We start from the raw sequence: 20112 nt of genomic DNA, 5'->3' as shown, positions 1-20112 counted from the left end.
TTGGCACAAAAATATAAGGTTAGATGGAAAGTAAAGTAATCCTACTGTTACAAATTCAATATATTAAATCTATTCTGATGTTCTAAACTAACAATAAAGAGGAAGTGGGGGGAAAAAGTGTATCCATAAATTATCCTTATGTATTGAAATTACTTTGGGAACTGTTTAAAATGTACATTCCCAAGCCTCAACCAAAGCCTACTACAGAGTATCTGGAGGTCAGGCCTGGGAATCTGCACTTTTGATAAGCTTCTCAGGTAATTCTAATACACACTAATGTTTTAAGAATTTGAGCACAGCATAAAACAAATAATGTTATGAGAAACGGTTTCAGAGTAAAACACTTCAGGATAAGAATTTTAATACACCTACCTGTGTAGCCTTGTCCCTCATGCAAGGAGCAGCTTGCCCATGACTATCACGAGGCCAGTGTCCTGCAAGGTATGGGGCAGCAAGTGTATCCAGAGAGGAAGTCCGGCGGATAATACTAGAGGGGCTCGAAGATGGTGGTCGTGTTTTGTCACCTAGATTTAAAACAAATATATGTATTTTTAAAACAGATTAGGAAGGAAACAAAGTAGAAACTAAGTTGTAAACGATGTGGAAATAAATAGAAAAAACAAGTGAATAAGCTACTGATTCACACAAACTTGGATGAATCTCCAAGGAATTATACTGAGTGAAAAAGTTAATCTCAAATGGCTACATACTGTAGGATTTCCTTTATATAACATTACTGAAATGAAAAAAAATTTTAGAAATGGAGGAAAGATTAGTAGCTGCCAGAAGTTAGAGCTAGGAGAGGGAAAATGAAGTGGCAGAAGAGAAGCAGGCATTATAACAGGGCAACAAGAGAGACCCTTGTGATAAGGAGCTATTCAGCTTGACTGCAGTGATGGATATACAAACATAAAAAGGAGATTAAACAGTACAGAATTATATACATGCACAAATGAGTTCAAGTAGAACTGGAAAAATCTGAATTAAGAGCAAATCATACAACATCCATATCCTGGTTGTAATACTGTACTACAGTTCTACAAAACGTTATTGAGGGAGACGGGGGCAAAGTATACAAGACTTATATTATTTGTTACAACTGTAATCATCTCTACAGAAAAACAGAAAATAAGACAAATGTATATCTACCCATTTTAAAAATGTTCATCTTGGTTTTAAGATTAAATAGGTATAACACACAAAATACTCATCATTACACCACCTATACTCAAAATGATATAAGGCAGTTAAGACAAAGTTACAGGAAAATTCCATTTTAATCAGCTCTATATGACACATATCTCAGGGAGATTTTGTTACAGTAAACCAGGCTACAGGAGCTATTGTTGAAGCCACATAATGCAAAAGTCTTTTCCACTGCAAGCTACAGGTTATGTATTTAGATGTAAGCAAAACATAAAAACTAAAAAAATTAGAGGTAATGGGAAGTGAGAGGTGACATAGGAAAAACACCTTTATATCTTTTTTTTTTTTTTTTTAATGGGGGAAGGAAATAGGCTTAGCTAATTCATGCTTTAAAAGGAAAGAAAGCGAAAGAAAAAGAAAAAGATAGAAAGTAAGCAAGGAAGCAAGCAGGCAAGGAAGGAAAAGAAAAGTTTTAAAAATAATAAACATAGAAAGAAAAGACTTGAGAAATATTAAATATAAATATATGTGTAAGTAGGACTGTATTATAATGGTATCATTCTAGTTCTGTATAACAAATACTTTGCTCTTCTTAAGCTCACATATGAAAACACTTTGAGATACCCCCCCATTTGTATTACATTATGTCTTAATAAGAGTCTTGCATAGTTACAAGTATAAAAGTTCAGTTGCTGGTTATGTGACCCATATAACAAAAGATTCAATTCCACTAACATAATAGTTACAGCAGCTGTGTTGCTGATAATCATAAAGCTGCTTCAGATATGCCTCAGATACATAATGTGCTTTCAAAACGGCACAATTATTTCACTAAAACAATGCCTGATTGTTGCAAATGCTAACCATCTCTGTGTAGTCTTCCTTTTATCATAAGCAGAAATAGAGTACATATCCACAAGATCAAGAAAGCATGTTCTCACATTATGACAAGTGAAAAGCAATAAATGTACATGTTCACAATTTTCCTTTAACTAAAAAATTAATCTCTACTGGGACAGTCATAAGAAGACTGTTCTCAGCTAGGGAAAAAAAAAAAGACACATATACTCGGTAAACTGGGGTATATTCATCAAAACGAAACTGCCAGAAGCTGTCTGGTACTTTTTTCCCTACTGTGATGCTGCTTTAGTCACCCACCAGCACACTAATCAAACAGTCCTTACTAATGGGTCTGATTCCATTTTGAAGACTTTTAATTATCCAAGAGTTGACTTTTCGACTAGGCCTCCTAAGATTATTAAATTTTCTATAATGAAATGGGAGAATAGAAAATTACACATGGTCACATGTAAAAATACGAAACATTTTCTCTTTAGAACTCCCTTCCTGTAACCCATTCATTTTGAACATTTATTAAAGGTCTGTGAGCCAGTGCAAAGCCCTAGAAATTAAAAAGACTAAGTTAGAGTCTCCTGTAAAGAGCACAGTCTACATTTCCATTTCAATCCAAGTTCCCAAAATTGACAGGATTTGGTGCCTAATTATGAGGGAGTTTAAGGGATGGGAGGGAGCCTCAAGAGTCAAAGATGACTCAAAGATTCCCATCCTACCTGAACAAAGGCTGTATTTATAAGGAAGTCCAGAGAAAGAACCTCTTTGACAGCTGACAAGACCCTTCTTGATCGGGCTTCCCCAGCCTCACTCCATTGCCTGCACCACCTCAATCCCTACCTGCTGAATGACCTGCAGTTCCCAACAAATGCCATGCCCTTGCATGCCTCCACGCCTTTGTCTCCACTTAGATTTCCCTAGATATCCCTTTCTTTGGTTTGGCTAATTCATGTTTAACCTTTCAAAACTTCAGCTGTCTAAACTGAAATTCAAAATTCAGTTCAGATATTTCCTCTGGAAAATCTTCCTTGAACAGCTACCCAAGCCCAAGAAACACATCAACTTCTAAGTCAAAAGTCCTACTGTGTGCTGCTATAGCATGGTTCACAGAAATAGTCCCTTGAATGCTCCACTAGAGAATAAAACTTTGGAGGGCAGGAATTCTACTTCCCCTCCATCCCAATGATTAAGACAGTACCTGATATACACGCAGAGAAGAGAATGACTTCTAATGTTACTATTCTTCATCAACAAGGGCAAGTGTGCACAATAAATTGTGATACTCTTATTAATCCAAAGTAAAGCAACAAAGTCAAATATTGCCTGGTATTAATTACATGTGGAATCTTAAAAAAAGTGAAACTCATAGAAAACCAACTTCCAGGTCATGAGAAAATAGGGAGAGGTTGATGAAAGGGTACAAACTTCCAGCTATACAATAAATAAACAAGGTCTGAAGCTCTAACATGTAACATCGTGGCAGGGCTGATTAACACTGCATCGCACAATTAAAATCTGCTGAGTGCAGAACTTGAAGATAAATATGTAAGGTGATGGATGTGTGAATTAAACAGACTGGAGGAACCCTTTCACAATGTATGCGTTTATCAAATCACCGTGGTGTACACTTTAAATATCTTACTACTTTGTCAATTATATGTCAATAAAGCTGAACAAAAAAAAAGTCAATCAAAACAACAAAACGAAGGTTTAAACTTGACTTAGTTTTTTAACAATCAAGTCTTTAAAGAAGTTAACCACAGCAGGGTGTGGCACTAAAATAACCCGGCAGTCAGCGCCTTGGGCTCTGGAGTTCAGAACGCCCCAGCTATCTGTGACCCGTTCTACTGGTTCCTGAGTGACTTCAATGACAATAGGAGAGCATCCCAAACCACAGCCCCTGGGTATTACATTAACAGGTTCTACAGACCTTGTTAGATTTAGGTATTTGCAGAACTGAATCAGGTACCACCTTAAAAGGCTGTATTCATATTTGTTCAGAAAGGGGAAAAAAAACTCTCCTTTTTCAAGTATAAAAATGATAAATACTCCTCATAAAGAAACCTAACAGTACAAATAAAAGCAACCCCAACAGACGACCACTCAAGAGATAACCATTTTAATGAGTATTTATTTCAGAAATTTGTCTACCACTCACACACACAATTTTATATAAATGAGGCCCCATTAGGCGTGCTATTACTTATTGGTGAGAAATGAAACGGACTTGTTGAGGACCTATTTCCATTGCAATAAATATAAATCTACAGTACATTACCATTTTTAATACCTGTAGAGGATCCTATTGAATGGATATACCTTGACTTAATCCCATAAACGATGGACATTTCCAGAGGCAGATATATATCTTTTTACATTTAATTATCTTAGTGAAAAAATGTCTAGACATCAAAAATTACATATCCAAGGACATACATAGGTTAAAATTTTAAGCACTGCCACATTGCTTCCCACCAGAAAGCATTTTGCCCTCACAAGAATACTCATTTGCCCACATTCTGCAGTGTACTTTATCAATTTCTGTCAATCTAAAAAAAGATGAGGGGCGCCTGGGTGGCTCAGTCATTGTGTCTGCCTTCAGCTCAGGTCATGGTCCCAGGGTCCTGGGATCGAGCCCAGCATCCTGCTCCCTGCTTGGCGGGAAGCCTGCTTCTCCCTCCCACTCCCCCTGCTTGTTTTCCCTCTCTCACTGTGTCTCTCTCTGTCAAATAAATAAAATCTTTTAAAAGAGATGAAAAATATCAAAAAGCATCACACGCTACAGAGAAGTCATTCATGAAAGAAAAAGTCAATCAATGTGGCAAACTTCACTACTGTCTTATTTTAAGAAATTTCCATAGCCACCCCAACCTTTAGCAACCACCACCCTGATCAGTCAGCAGCCATTAACATCAGGGCAAGATCCTCCACCAGCAAAAGATGACTCACTGAAAGCTCATGTGATGGTTAGCATTTTTCAATTAAGGTGTATACCTTAGCTTTTATTTTATGTACTGTTACTGTAAATTTTAAGATGAGAATAGGAGTCACGGGGGCTAAAATCCTTGATTTATTCCTGATCTTATGGGGGAAAAAATGTTAGCTGTAGACTTATGTGTGTGTGTTTTTTGTTTGTTTTTGTTTTTGTTTTTCTTGGTTTCTTTTATTATTGGCATCAGCTAGGACTATATGTAGTATTAGACGTCATGCACTGATGGACAGAAGAGGAAAAGGATGAAAAAGAGGACAAAGGAGAAACAGGAGCAGCGGTGAAAATCTGTAATAAAAACTCTTTTCTTAATTTATAGGTAAGTTTTGGCATTTTTATATCCAACGCCCCCTCCCCCCAAAGTTCCAACCACACACACACACACACACACATATATATATATATAATAAAGCAGTCTTTCAGTAATAAAGTTCTCCTCTAGTCCTAGTTTCCTGAGAGTTTTTAACAAGAAGGGATGTTTAATTTTGTCAAATACAATTTTCTGCATAAGCTGAGATAATCATGATTTTCCTTCTTTGCTCTTAGAAAACAGGGTGAAATACAGTCGATTCTCATTATTTGTAGTATTTACATTCTGTACAGTATCCAATGAACACTGAAATAGTGAACACTGAACCACACCGTTCCTAGGGGAAATCCAAGGATAGACCCCTATGAGCCTCTGATCACAACATTTTCATCAACCAATTAATAAACAGCTTTGTTTTATGGATTTCTGTTTAAAGACACCTTATTTAATACATAGGACTGATTCATAAACATTGAAATCATGGCCAACACCACTATAACTCATGCTTAACAAAGTTTACCTAACACACATATTTTCTCCATAAAGCACATAACAACCTTCTTGTGTTTAGAAACACTAGACAGCACATCAGCACTTACTTGGAGACCATTTCAAAGAAAAAAATCAACAAAAAAGCAAAAAATGAGAAAAATATAAAACTAAATAGACTGTGAAAAGAATACTTGTTTACAATATGAGAACTGAAAGAAGGCAGAGGGCTTTGTTCTACCTTAGCTGGGAATATGTGCATCAGGTGACTCAAATTTTTCACTTATAGTCCAAAGTATCACAAGTATTGATTTTGGAGTTACAAATAAATTTTAGCTAGTGGGCAAATTTTCAAATATGGAACCTCTGAGTAGTAAGGATTCACTGTATATTGATTTTTTTTTTTTTTAACTATTAAACCAAACTTGCATACTTGGCATAAATTCCACTTAGTAGTCCCAATATATCATCATATTTATATTGTTGGATTTAACTTAATAATGATTTGTTAAGGAGTTTTGTGTATTTATGAAGGATATTGTTATGTAGTTTTCTTAAAATGGCTTTGATATTGGAGTTACACTACCTCATAAACTGAGATAGTGAAATATTTTCTATTTTCTCAAAGTACTTAGGGACAATTCGTATAATTTATTTCTTAAAAGTTCTATAGAATTCACCTTTGAAGATATCTGGACAGTTTTCTTTATGAGGTTTAATTATGAACTCAATTTCTTTAGTTGATAATAGGGATAAAGGAATATTCAGATTTTCTATCTCTTCTTGTATCAGTTTTGGTAGTTTGTTGCTTATAAGGAATTTATCTAAATTGCTGAATTTACTGGCATAAAGTCCACAATGATCCTTTATTATACTTTTATGTAGAATGTGTAGTAATACCCTCTCTTTCATTCCTGACATTGGTAATTTTGAATCTTTTTTCCCTTCATCAATCTAAAGGTTTGTCATTTTTATCCTTTCAAAGAACCAGCTTTTTATTTCATGGATTTTTCTCTATTATTTTATCAATGTTCTAAGTCACCAATTTGTTTTATTTCCTTCCTTCTACTTTCTTTGAGTTTAATTTGCTCTTTTTTTTTTTTTTTAAGATTTTATTTACTTATTTGACAGAGAGAGACACAGCAAGAGAGGGAACACAAGCAGGGGGAGTGGGAGAGGGAGAAGCAGGCTTCCTGCGGAGCAGGGAGCCTGATGCAGGGCTCGATCCCGGGACTCCAGGATCATGACCTGAGCTGAAGGCAGACGCTTAACGACTGAGCCACCCAGGCGCCCCTGCCCTCCTTTTTCTAACTTAAGATAGATGCTTAGAAAATTATTGATTTTGGATTTTTCTTCCTTTCCAATACAAGCATCTTTCAAAACTATACATTTCTCTCTAAGCATGTCTTAGCTGAATCCCAAATAATTTATGTTGCTTCATCACCATTCAATTCAAAATATTTTCCAATTTCCCTTGTGGTTTCTTCTTTGACCCATGGATTATTTAGAAAGTTTTTTCAATTTCCAAATATTTTCCATACAGCTTTCTATTACTGATTTCTAATTTAACTCTGTTGTGTTCAGAGAACATTTCTATTATGATTTCACTCCTTTTAAAGTAAATGAGACTTATCCTATGGTTCAGCCTATGGTTTATCTTCCTGAATGTTCCATGTGCAGTTGAAAACAATGTGTACTGTGCTCTGTTGAATGCTCTATAAATGCAAATTAGATTATGTTTGTTGATAATGTTGCTTAAGTCTTCTAACTGCTTACTGATTTTCTCTCTACTTCTATTATCATTACTAGGAAAAGAATATTGATCTCGGCTTCCTGAATTTTGAAGCTTTACTAATGGAAACACACTTAAAAAATACATTCTTAAATTGATCCCTTGTCATTATGAAATCTCTCTTTTCCTTATTCTTAAGTCTACTTTAAATAGTAATCAATACTCTAGCTTATGCTCAGTTCTGTACAGTGCCTATTTTCCCACTCTCTACTTTTAACCTACCCATTTCTTTAAAGTCTTTAGGTTGCATATAATTGAATCTTGTTTTTTGTTAGTTCAGTCTGATAATCTGTGTTTTAATTAAAATGCTTAGACCATTTAATATTGATATGGTTATACAATTTATTTTCTATTTGTCTCATCTGTTTTCATCTTCTTCCCTCTTTTCCTAAATAATTTGGCTTGAGTATTTTTAGTTGTTCATATACTCCACTGATACATTAGCTATACCTCTTTTACTTTTTGCTTGGTTGCTCTAGGGTTTTACAACATGCACCCTAACATCACATTCTGCCTTCAAATTATATCACTTTACATATAACAAGAGACTTTTAGGATTGTATGTTTCCATTGCTGCCTACTGTCCTTTGTGCTACTATTGTCATATATTTTATGTATACATTATATACCCACATATGATGTTACTACTTAGCTTTAAACAATTATTCTCTGAAGAAATCAAATGATGACAAAAGTCTTATCCTTCTATTTCCAGTGCTCTTTATTCCTTTGTATAGATCCAATTTTCTTTTCTTTTTTAAAATATTTTTATTTATTTATTTGACAGAGAGAGAGAGAGAGAGCACAACCAAGGGGAGTGGTAGTCAGAGGGAGAGGGAGAAGCAGGCTTCCCATTGAGCAGGGAGCCCAATGCAGGGCTCAATCCCAGTACCCAGAGATCATGACCTGAGCCCAAGGCAGACACTGAAGCAACTGAGCCACCCAGGTGCTCCTAGATCCAATTTTCTATCTGATATCATTTTCCTTCCACCTGAAGAACTGCCTTTAACATTTCTTGCAGTGCAAGTTTGCTGGCAAAGAATTCTGTCAGATCTGTACATATGAAAAAGCATTTAGCCTTCATTTTGAAGGATACTTTTGCTGGGTATAAAAATTCTACCTGGGTTTACAGTTTTATCTTTCACCACTCTAAAGAGGTCATTCCATGGGATTAAGAGGTATAAACTTCCTCTTATAAAATAATTAAGTCACAGGGGTGAAAAGTACAACATAGGGAATATAGTCATTAGTATTGTAACATTATTTGGTGACAGATGGTAAGTATACACTTACCACACGTGGTGAGCACTTTGTGATGTATAAAATTCTTGAATCACTATGTTGTAGACCTGAAACTAACACAACATGGTATGTCAATTAAAGTTCAAGTTTAAAAAAAAAATGTCATTAATTATGTTGTCGTGTATTTCTAGGAATAAATTTGTCATCATTTTTTGTCCCTCTGTACACAAAATGTCATTTTTCTCTAGCTGCTTTAAACTTTTTTTTTCTCTATCACTGGTTTTCAACCATTTGATTAAGATGTACCTTAGTATGGTCTTTGTGTTTATTCTGCTTGGGATATTGAACCCCCTGATCCGTAGGTTTACAATGTCTATAAAGTTGGGAAATTTTCAGTCACTATTTCTTTAAACCTTTTTCCCCCCTCCCCCTTACTTCTGGAGTAAAATTACACCCACATTATACCAGAGATCACAAAAACTGTTCACTTATTTATTTATGTCTTTCTTTTCTCTGTGTTTAATTTTTGGATAGTTTCTACTGCTGTCTTCAAGTTCACTGATCTTTCCTTCATCAGATAAAAAACTGCTGTTAATCCCAGTGATTTTTTTCATTTCACTTAGTATTTCTCATCTGTACAAATTCTATTCGTTCTTTTTTAAATTTACTTTTTCTTCTCATTACACTGTTTTCCTTTAAATCTTTGAGCATGTTTATAAGGCTCACTTTAGTCTCTATCATCTTTGTTATCTTAGTTTTCTCCTGATGTTCATGTTTTCCTGATTCTAGTAATTTTTTTTGGATACTATACACAGTGATATATTTTTAAGTGTCTGGATTTTGTTATCTTCCTTTAAAGACTGTTAGGCTTTGTTCTGAAAGTCAGTTAATTAACCTGTGGACTGGTGGTAGATTTTACTCTTGGCTAGGTTAGCCTTACTACTAAGACGTGGCCCTTTTGGGATCTCTATGGAACATCCTGGGTGATTTAAAAAAAAAAAGGGGGGGGGGGTCTCACCATTCTGTCTGCTTGGTGCATGAGCAATTCCTCAGCTCTGGGACTTACTCAACTTACAGCTCCCCAGTCAATCCTTGTCCAGCCTCATGGAGTTTTACTGTACATACACACATTCTACACACTCCTTTAACAATCGCTAAAGGAAACCCCTATGCAGATCTCTAGAACTCTTTTTCTACATGGCTCCCTCTTCTCTGAAATTCTGTCTAGCAATTTTAGCCACTTCAAACTCTCTGAACTACAATCTCTATCTCATCAATTCAACCAGACATCATGGACTGACAAGACTCCCCCTGCCTGCTTCATACTCTGAAATGTGTCTTCTAGCAGAAATCCAGGGCAATTACAGCACTCATCTTACTTTTTCCCCTTTTCTCAGGAATCACATTCCCATACTGATTGTTGTCCAATATCTATAAACAGCTGTATGATGTCTTTTGTCCAATTTTCTCACTGTTTACCACAGGAAGTTAAGTTCAGAGACTATTTCTCCTCATGGCCAGAAGCAGAAGTCTTTCCATGTGCAAATAACCATACTCTAAACTCAAGTTATTCCTGAGCTATTTATCCAGAACTATAAACAAGTCTTTTGCTTAGTGAGTTGTTTTATTCACAGAGTAGTTTGGATGCACAAAGACCTATACAAATAATGAAGATAAAGATGAAAATGAGAAAAAAAATAAAAACCTAAATACAACTAACATTGACTGAACAATTAATACATATCAGGCATTGTGCTAATTGCTTTCCATGGATTACCTCATTTTAACACTTTAAGGCAGAGACTATTCAATTCATTAATTCAATAAATCTTTATTAAACACCTATTACTAGACTCTTCTAGGTACTGGTGACATGGTGGTGAGTGTGAAAGTCAAAATGCATAAACTTTAGTAGGAGTTTATCATCATTAATCCCATCCTCCAGATGAGGAAACTGAGGTTTAGAAAAGTTAAATAATTTGTTACCATTACAAAGTAAGAGGCAGAGCTAAGGTTTGAGTGTCAATCTCTTTAAAACTGGACTTTGAGCAAGATCTAAACTACTATATTAGAAGGCCTGTCACAGGACTCACAGCCTACTAATAAATACAGGTAATTAAGTACATACAACATAATATGACAAATACTAGAAGAGTGGTTATGTCCAGTGTTAAGAGAACTCACAGGTACCTCACATTTTACTAGAAGCAACAAGAAGAAATCTGTTCCACACTTCGCTTAGAAATCTCCACAGCTAGATCACCCTGTTCATTAGGCACATTTCCTACTTTCCATGCTACTGAAGGCAAGTGTTGCTAAGATTTCTGCCTCAGTATAACAAGAAACCCCCTTCCTTCAGTTTTCAACAATACATTTCGCATTTCCTTTTGAGCCCTCACTTGCAGCTTCCTCAAAGCCCAAACTTATAGTCTGTTCAAAGAAACTTCTCTATCAGGATCAACAAAATTCTTACAACCTCCATTCACTGCCTGGATCCAAAATCACTCTCACATTTATATATATTTGTTATAGCAACTCCCCACTTGTAGTTACCAAAATCTGTATTAGTTCACTATTGCTGCAAAACAAGTTACTCTAAAACTTTTGGCTTAACACATCAAATATTCATTATCTCATGGATCCTATGGGTCAGAAATCTAGGTGTGATTTATCTGAGAGTCTCTGATTTGGTCTCTCACACAGATGCAGTCAAGGTGTTGGCTGCAGTTACCAAGGCTCAAGTGGAGAAGGATCTGCTTCCAGGTTCTTTCATAGGGCTAACGGCAGACCTCAGGTCCTTGCTGACTTTTGTTGGCCAGAGACATCAGTTTCTTTCCACTTGGGCCTCTCCCTAGCACTACTTAAATATAACAAGTTGCAACTCCAACAGAATGAGGACTCACAGAGAACAAATGAGTGAGGGAAGGCAAGATGCAAATGACAATCTTTTGGTAACCTAATCTTAGTAATGGCAGCCCATTTTTGCTGTATTCTTTTGTCAGAATTGAGTCACTAGGTCCAGCTCACAATCAAGGGGAGGCTATTACACAAGGACATGAATACCCGAAAGTGGGACCAATTGAGAGGCATCTCAGAAGTATAACCAAGGTAGTAGTAATCACAAATGAGGGATACCCAAGAGAAGACAAAACCTCTGCTCTTCTAGGGTTTTAGTCAATACTCACTTCTCTTATGTGTCATCAACTGTTTGTGTACCAATATCTTTTTACACAGATTACTTCCAAATTTGTCCTGCTGGCATAGAACTTCAGACACACTCTGTAGACACACTAATGTGTAAAACATTCTTTACCTATATGGAACCTAGTGGGTCTGAAACTGAACTAATTATATTCTAGTTGCCCAAGCCTGAAACTTTTGAAAGTCATAATAATGCTAGATGTTGTTCACTGTATCCTGGTCTTGTGCATAAGCGTTGTCATTTAGTTCTCACAACAACCCTGTTTATTTTACAGATGCATTAAGAGAGGTTCAGAACCTCTCTTGGTGGTGGCAGTATAGCTGATGGAGTTGGATTTGAACAAGGTCTAAAAGAGCAGAGGTTTTGTGATAGAGGTAGCACTTGAGTCAACTCTTAAAAATGGGATTCTAATGGATATGCCAAAAGAAAAAAAATGGTGAAATATAGCTATAGGACCTACATGTACTTTATAATAGCTGAAACAAAGGGACAATGCAATATGACCACGAACTGGCCAAAAAAGGTCTTGAATGCTATGCCAAAGATTTTGGATTTTTTTATTTCTTTCTTTTTTTTTTTAAGAGACAGAGAGAGAGCATGCATGCCTGTGCATGCACACAGAGTGGGGGGAGGGCAGCAAAGGGACAGGGAAAGGGAGAGAGAGAATCTTAAGCAGGCTCCACACCCAGTATGGAGCCCAAAGCAGGGCCTGGGCTCACAACCCTGAGAGATCATGACCTGAGCCAAAATCAAGAGTCGGAAACTTAACCGACTGAGCCACCCAAGCACCCCCAATTTTGGATTTCTTAAGGGAAATGATATAATCAGCATTTTAGAAGCAATTTTTTAGGCAGCAGTATGGATGGAGAATAAATTAAGTCAGGAAAATATGTCAAGTGGCTATTGCAATAATCCAAGTGAGCAAGGCAACTAGAATCAAGACATGAAATATTTCTGAGCAATTCAAGAGATTGATAGTACTGAGTCCTCTTAAGGGTGTATACACACTGTCTTTGTGATGAAAGGAGGGGGACAGAAGTGCAGCAGATTGGAAAGAATATGGAATTTGAAACTATCTAGACCTTGTTCAAATCCAACTCCATCAGCTATATTGCCACCACGTTAAGTTACTTAACTGTTCTGAACCTCTCTTAATGCATCTGTAAAATAAACAGGGTTGTTGTGAGAACTAAATGACAACGCTTATGCACAAGACCAGGACACAGTGAACAACATCTAGCATTATTATGACTTTCAAAAGTTTCAGGCTTGGGCAACTAGACTATAATTAGTTCAGTTTCAGACCCACTAAGTTTCATATAGGTATAGAATGTTTTACACATTAGTGTGTCTACAGAGTGTGTCTGAAGTTCTATGCCAGCAGGACAAATTTGGAAGTAATCTGTGTAAAAAGATACTGGTACACAAACAGTTGATGACACGTAAGAGAAGTGAGTATTGACTAAAACCCTAGAAACAAGAATATTCCAGGGACCTCCAAAGAAAGAGAAGTTTGAGAAAGACACTGGATCATTGTGAGGATTAAAAAGGAAAAAATACATAAAACTCCTAGCATGTAGAGGATACTGTACTCCCTTCAAAAGTCAAAAGCCATTTCAATAAAGCCAGCAGGCAGAAGTCACACTGGATACTCTGAGGCATGAATAGGAAGCAAAAAGTTAGACATGACTAAAATCAGGTTCAAAACAAGCAGTAAGAGGAAATGCTTTGTGGTGAAACAAGGACTTAGCCCTCTAGCATATACAACATCAGCCAGCTGTAAACAAAATATATGCTACTTCAGTTCATAAATATGCCATAGCTCTTTTCTGGGCTCCCACTGTAGTCTTTCACTTCTCTTGAAAACAAACAAACAAACCCCAACCCAAACTAAAATAAACAGATCCATCTGCAACTAATAAACACTTGCTAATAACAGTCTTCAAAGAGAGACAATAAAGGAACAAAATACAATAAGTAAAAAGAACTTAAGTTTCATATTTCAAAAGGTACTTTAAAATTTTAATATCAATCAGTACATATATGTTGTACTTAATAACATCCATACCATTAGCGCTCTCTCTCTCCTTTGCATGAGACATAAATTTAAAACTGCCTACCATATATGTTTAGAGAGGTAAACCACAAGCAATTCTGAACCTATCATTTCTATTGCCTTCTCTATGCAAACTATGTTGCCTACCTTCAACAGCATTCATTCAATACACATGTACTAAGTATCTATTATAGATACAGGAATGAAGAAAAGAGAAAGGTCCCTGCTATTGGAAAACATATTCTAATAGGGAAAGTGGACCATAAAACCAACAAATACATTAGATACCAACAATAGAGAAAAACAAAGTGGAGTGAAGGAGTTAGGGAGCATGCTGTAGGGGGTTGCCATTATTTTTTTTAAAAGACTTATTTATTTTAGTGAAAGAAAAGAGTACAGTGTGGAGGGGCAGGGGGAGAGGGAGAAAGAGTCGTCAGCAGACTCCACCGGGAGCCCGATGTGGGGCTATCTCACGATCCTGAGATCATGACCTGAACTGAAACCAAGAGTCAAATGCTTAACAGACTGTACCACCCAGGCACCCCTGAGGGGTTACCATTTTATACAGAAGTTAGGGAAAGCCTTTCTGGTAAGGTGACATGTGAACAGAGACCTTAGAACAAACACAGAAGACAGACAAGGGCATCTGAGGGTGATCCTGCTGGAGAGAACAAGATGAAAAAGCCCTGAGGTAAAAGCACTCTTGGCCTCCCCAAATCACTTAACCCTCTCCTCTCCTCTTAACCCTCCAACCAAAACTATAAAGATTCACGAAGACAATACCTTCCTAGCCATTCCTTCCTTTCCATACCCATTATTACGGTCCTAATTTCAGCTTTCCATCACTTCTTGAACTATTGCACCAAATTAGTCTGCCTTCAGCTTCTCCCTCCCTCCCTCCTACACTCTGCTATCATTTGTTTATGTTACTAATTCCCTCAAAAGTTTTCAATGATTCCACAATACACATTTAATAAAATCTATAATCTTAACCCAGCATTTAAACACTCCTCCAAATTTGCCCCAGCCTGTATTTCCTATTTTTTCCTATTGCTCCTAGAAAGAGCCAGTAGAATATAGTGGTTAAAAAAGAGGTTCTGCCCACCAGACTGTATGGATTAAAAACCTTGATCTATCATTTACCAGATGTATGATTTTGCATGTTATTTACATCTCTGTACTTTCAGTTTCCCCATCTGTAAAATGGGGTAGTTATGATACTCTGTTTAAGATTTGTTGTGAAGACTATTAAAAAAAAAAAATCAATGCAGAGCATCTAGAACCACCCCTGGTACATCATACATATTTTATAAAAAAAATAATTTCAAGTATTAATCTAGATATACCTCTCCTACAACCTCCTAGTTTATGTATTCAATAAAATTTATGAAATCATGACACATCTACATATAAAATACAATTTCAATAAAACAAGTGAGGTCTGTTCTATATAAATTATCTATACCTAAAAAAAAAAGTTAAAAATACATATAGTCTTTCCAAAAGAGAAATAGCCCTACGTATAGAAAACACTCCAAGTTTAACGAAAATGTGTAATTTTGTATACAGCATACCATTCTGCTAAATTTGCCAAAAATTTATAAAATATGCATGTATGAAGGAACGCCTGGGTGAGTCAGTCAGTTAAGCTTCTGCCTTTGGCTCAGGTCATGATCCCGGGGTCCTGGGATCAAGTCCAGGGTCGGGCTCCTTGCTCAGCAGCGAGTCTGCTTCTACCTCTGCCTGCTGCCGCTCCCCTACTTGTGCTCTCTCTCTCTCTCTCTCCCTCCCTCTCTGACAAATGAATAAATAAAATCTTAAAAATAAATGAATAAAAAATAAATAAAATATATGTATGAATGTGGGGTATGTGTACAGGAATGTATCACTATATAAAAATTCTGCAAGAATATCCAAAAAACTGTATATAAGGGGCCATGGAGAAGAATGTATACTTTCCATTTTAAATCCTTCCATGAAGCATGAGCTTCTTTTAATCATGTACACATATTATTTTTAAAATTTAAAAATATTTGAAACCAACATATTGCCAGGCGCTATGCTCATTTACAATCTGTTGGGATAGGCAGGTTCTAAACAAACAATCAGAAACCTAATGAGTCTTAAGAAGGGAGAAGAACAGATTGCTCTGAAAGCTTGTGCAACAGGAAGTGTCATCAAGCTGAGACCTGAAAAATTAGCATGAGTTAGCTAGGTAGGGAGAGTTCTTCAAGCGAAGAAGAAAGAATGTGCAAAGGACATGAGGCCGTAAAGAGTATTTTTGCTCAAGAAATCAAAATACAGTCAATATGGGAAGGCCACAGAGATAGAGTATGGCTAAGTTCCTTTCTTATCCTGAGGAAAGCCCACCCACTCTTAAGACCCAGTTCAAGTATCATATCCAAGAAACCTTCCCCAACTTTCTGGGCCAAATATATTTCTTCTGTGTTCCTATCAGCACTGAGTATACACTTGAGCACTTGCCACACAGTCTACTGAACTCAACTGTTTGTCTCTCACACTAGCCTATAAGAACCTTGAAGGGATTCCACATCTCCTTTGTCAATGACAGAATACAGCAGCAGTCAGCAAACTATGACCACGGGCTACCTAGCTAAGAATGGGTACTTACATTTCTAGAAGGTTGGAAAAAACACCAAGAGTATTTTGTGAAATGTGAAGATTATATGAAATTCAAGTATCAGTGTAAATAAAATTTTATTAGGACAAAGTCATACTCATTTATTTACATGTCACCTATGGCTGCTTTCTCGCTACAATGTCAGAGATGATTGTTTTGACAGAAACTATATGGCATATAAGTTCAAAATATTTACTGTCTGGCCCTTTCCAGAAAAGGTTCACCCTCTCCTGGTAAGCCTAATATCTGGCATAAAGTCCCTGAGCTTTCTTTATAGTCTTCCTATTTGAAAGTTGCATAGGCTAGGGAATATCAGAAATTCCAGGGCAGTAATGTACAGTTAATATTATAATTTCTTATTTGGAACATAAAGTAAACACCTATTGTCTTCTTAACTACAGTCTCCTACAGAAACCAAAATTCTATTAAAATCTCGACAATTTATATTTACCTTTTTTTTTTTTTTAAGTAGGCTCCACACCCAGCATGGAGCCCAAAGCTGGGCTTGAACTCACAACCCTGAGATCAAGTCCTGAGCTGATATCAAGAGTTGGTGCTTAACCAACTGAGCCACCTAAGCACCCCAACAGTTTATACTTCCTTAACATAATCATAGATATTTTCTATTTTGAAGAGAACAGGTTTCATTTAAAAATAAGATTTAATGTTGAAGTCATCTAAAAGAAACACAAAAATGTAGCCTGAGCTGAGGCCTCTTATTCAATATGCTCTCCTCTATTGGCTGTTTTCCTGCAGTCATTTTTTAACTTAAACCGAGGAGGATTTTCATGTATATTGGGCAAAGGTAAGGTGTTCACTTCCTCAGCATTGTGTGTTTGAAAATGTTAAGCACAGAGGCCTTTTATCTAACCCCCCTATGATAAAACTAACACAACTTTATTAAAAATTTTTTTAGATTGGACTAGAGAACATACTGGAATCCATGAAATGCATTAAAGTTTTATATGAAACTGTACTTTTAATCATGTAGAATAAATTAGCCACTGGAAAAAACTTTTTTTTTTTGAAGATTTTATTTATTTTTTTAGAGAGAGGGAGAACAAGCAGAAGCAGGGGGAGGGGCTGAGGGAGAGAAACAGGTTTCCTCAGCTGAGGGGGGGAGCCCTAAGTGGGGCTGGATGACCCTGAGATCATGACCTGAGCCAAAATCAACAGTCGGAGGCTTAACCAACTGAGCCACCCAGGTGCCCCTGGAAAAACCTTTTTGAAAACTTTACACTAAGTAGTGCCAAAACTTTATTTAAAAAGAAAATTAAGAAATTCCACTGCATTTCTTTGCTAGAAGATAAACTAATGACTTAGGTAAGAATCTTCAATTTTGTGAAAACTGCCCTTATTTTTACTGTTTGTGATATATCCATCAATAAAGGAAACACTAATTAGTTATACACGCTCAACATACAATTAAGGGAGAAAAATGCAATTTACAGGTCTTAGAGACCACCATTAAAATTAATGAAATCTTGAGGCGCCTGGGAACCCAAACTAGAACACCATGTAACATTAACTTCTAAAATTATGTCTTTGTACTCTACAAGACTACAACCTTCCTGTCAAATATGGCAACTAATGTGGGAAACAATACACTGAATCATTAAATTATTTGTCTGGCTCTTTGGGCATCAAACTGAAGACTGCAATTACCCTTGATTTAGAAACTAGGAGAAAACCAACACTTTCAAGCTTTCAAAACTAGTAAAGTACTGGCATATTTGTTAAGTTTATTTGAAACACTGAATACAAGGACTCAAACTTCAAAATGTAAACATCAGGGAAGAGCTACCATCTGCCTGCCTAGTATATACTCTCTCCCCACCCCTCTCCTCCTTTTGGTAACAGACTCTTGTCTCTGAACAGCATGTATAAATGACCCAGACTTGGTTACAAATAATACCTCATCCTTTTGGGTACAGTAACTGGTTCTGGAATGGGCACAAAACCTAAGTGCTTCCCTGGAATTTTTTTAGCTGGAGTTGGTAGGGAAGAAGCCTACATTGTCTCATGGGTCTTACAGATGAAAATACAAGTCTGGAATGGTCTGTGGCCTTGTTCCCAGCTCTGGAGAGAAAGTTCCTACACTAGAAAGTATGATCCTTGAGGATACAAACTTACTGTTTTATTTCATTTATTTCATATTTAGTTGTTTCTCCAGCAACTAAAATTGTGTCTAGCATATGGTAGATACTCAATAAATAATTGTTAATTTGAGACAGAACAGAGTGAAGCTAACAGACACAGATGAAAGATTAAGGAATTATTACAAAGTATCCTGAAAACATTTCATCCTTTTGGACAGATCTATCCAAGTTCTTGGTTATTCAGAATTTTATCAATGCTAATGCCATTCTACTTAGAAGTTGGGTTGTTATTTGCAACCAAGAGTCTAGAAAAATACTATTTCAAGCAAACAAAGTAAAAAAAAAAAAAATGGATAAAGCAAATTGGTACTTTTAACATTTCTTCATCTTTGACCTAATAAAACACTGAAAGATAAGGATTCCAAAGGAAAAAAAGCAACAGTCATCTACTGTTTTTTCTGAAGGATGATTTAAGAAAATACTTTCACAATGACATGCCTGAAAATTCCATTTGAAACAATGTGAGGAACATTTCTCTTAGTTATGGTTCCCTCTTGGCCAAAATATCTCCAAGAATAGTTTTTATAATTTAAGCTTGATTCAGTTAACAGACCAACTTTCAAAAAAACAATCTGAATAATTTCGGCAGAAAGTATCTTCTGGTTCATCTCCCCTCCCCCTGCTTTCCAAAATAAGCAAACTTCATCCTCTCCTGATTATTTTGCAAAGCTGGTATTTTTTATTGCACTTTTGGCAATAAAAACAAAGATTTCCATAAGTAAAAAAACTCACTGATTTCCACACTATGTGGGACTGACAAACCTGTTGGCTAGTAAACACAGATATGACATCGTAACTGTTAAAAAATACATACTTTTCTTTTTCAATTACAATTTTTTCTCCTTGAATCACCACTGCTTTATTTTTGAAATCATGTCTGTTTTGAAATTTCTATTATAGTATGTGTTTACCAAATATTGATGTGATTTTAAAACACTGAAAAATAATTCTACTTGAAATGCCCTGTTTTCCAACCTGTTCAACCCATTTTTCCAGATCACTCTATCCATTGATTTATCAGTGTATTTATTCTCTCTGTTTCCCCTAAAACTACTCCTATATTAGACAATCTTAGAGGCACTCACTACTAGATACTCCTCCAACTAGAAGCAAGAAGGGAGGAACTTCTGGTATACACTATGCCTTATTTTTGTGTCCTTTCAAACCATCCAGCCTACTATGATATCTATTTGTAATAATTATCCCATGTCGGCTAAATTACGTTACATAATAT

The 20112-nt window shown here is 36.2% G+C and overlaps 1 protein-coding gene across 1 annotated transcript in view; it reads right to left on the bottom strand.

Annotated features, from left to right (window-relative positions):
* FAM117B (family with sequence similarity 117 member B) overlaps positions 1-20112 on the bottom strand; it is a 72246-nt gene that overhangs the window by 33851 nt on the left and 18283 nt on the right. The window contains exon 2 of the mRNA XM_021703119.1: positions 373-524. Coding sequence (XP_021558794.1) covers positions 373-524 — 152 coding nt within the window. The remainder of the gene's footprint in view (positions 1-372; positions 525-20112) is intronic.

The sequence above is a fragment of the Neomonachus schauinslandi genome, chromosome 3 (assembly GCF_002201575.2).
Source record: "Neomonachus schauinslandi chromosome 3, ASM220157v2, whole genome shotgun sequence".
Lineage (NCBI taxonomy): Eukaryota > Metazoa > Chordata > Mammalia > Carnivora > Phocidae > Neomonachus > Neomonachus schauinslandi.
Note: the sequence above shows the minus strand (reverse complement) of the source record. Positions and strands in the feature narration are given on the sequence as shown.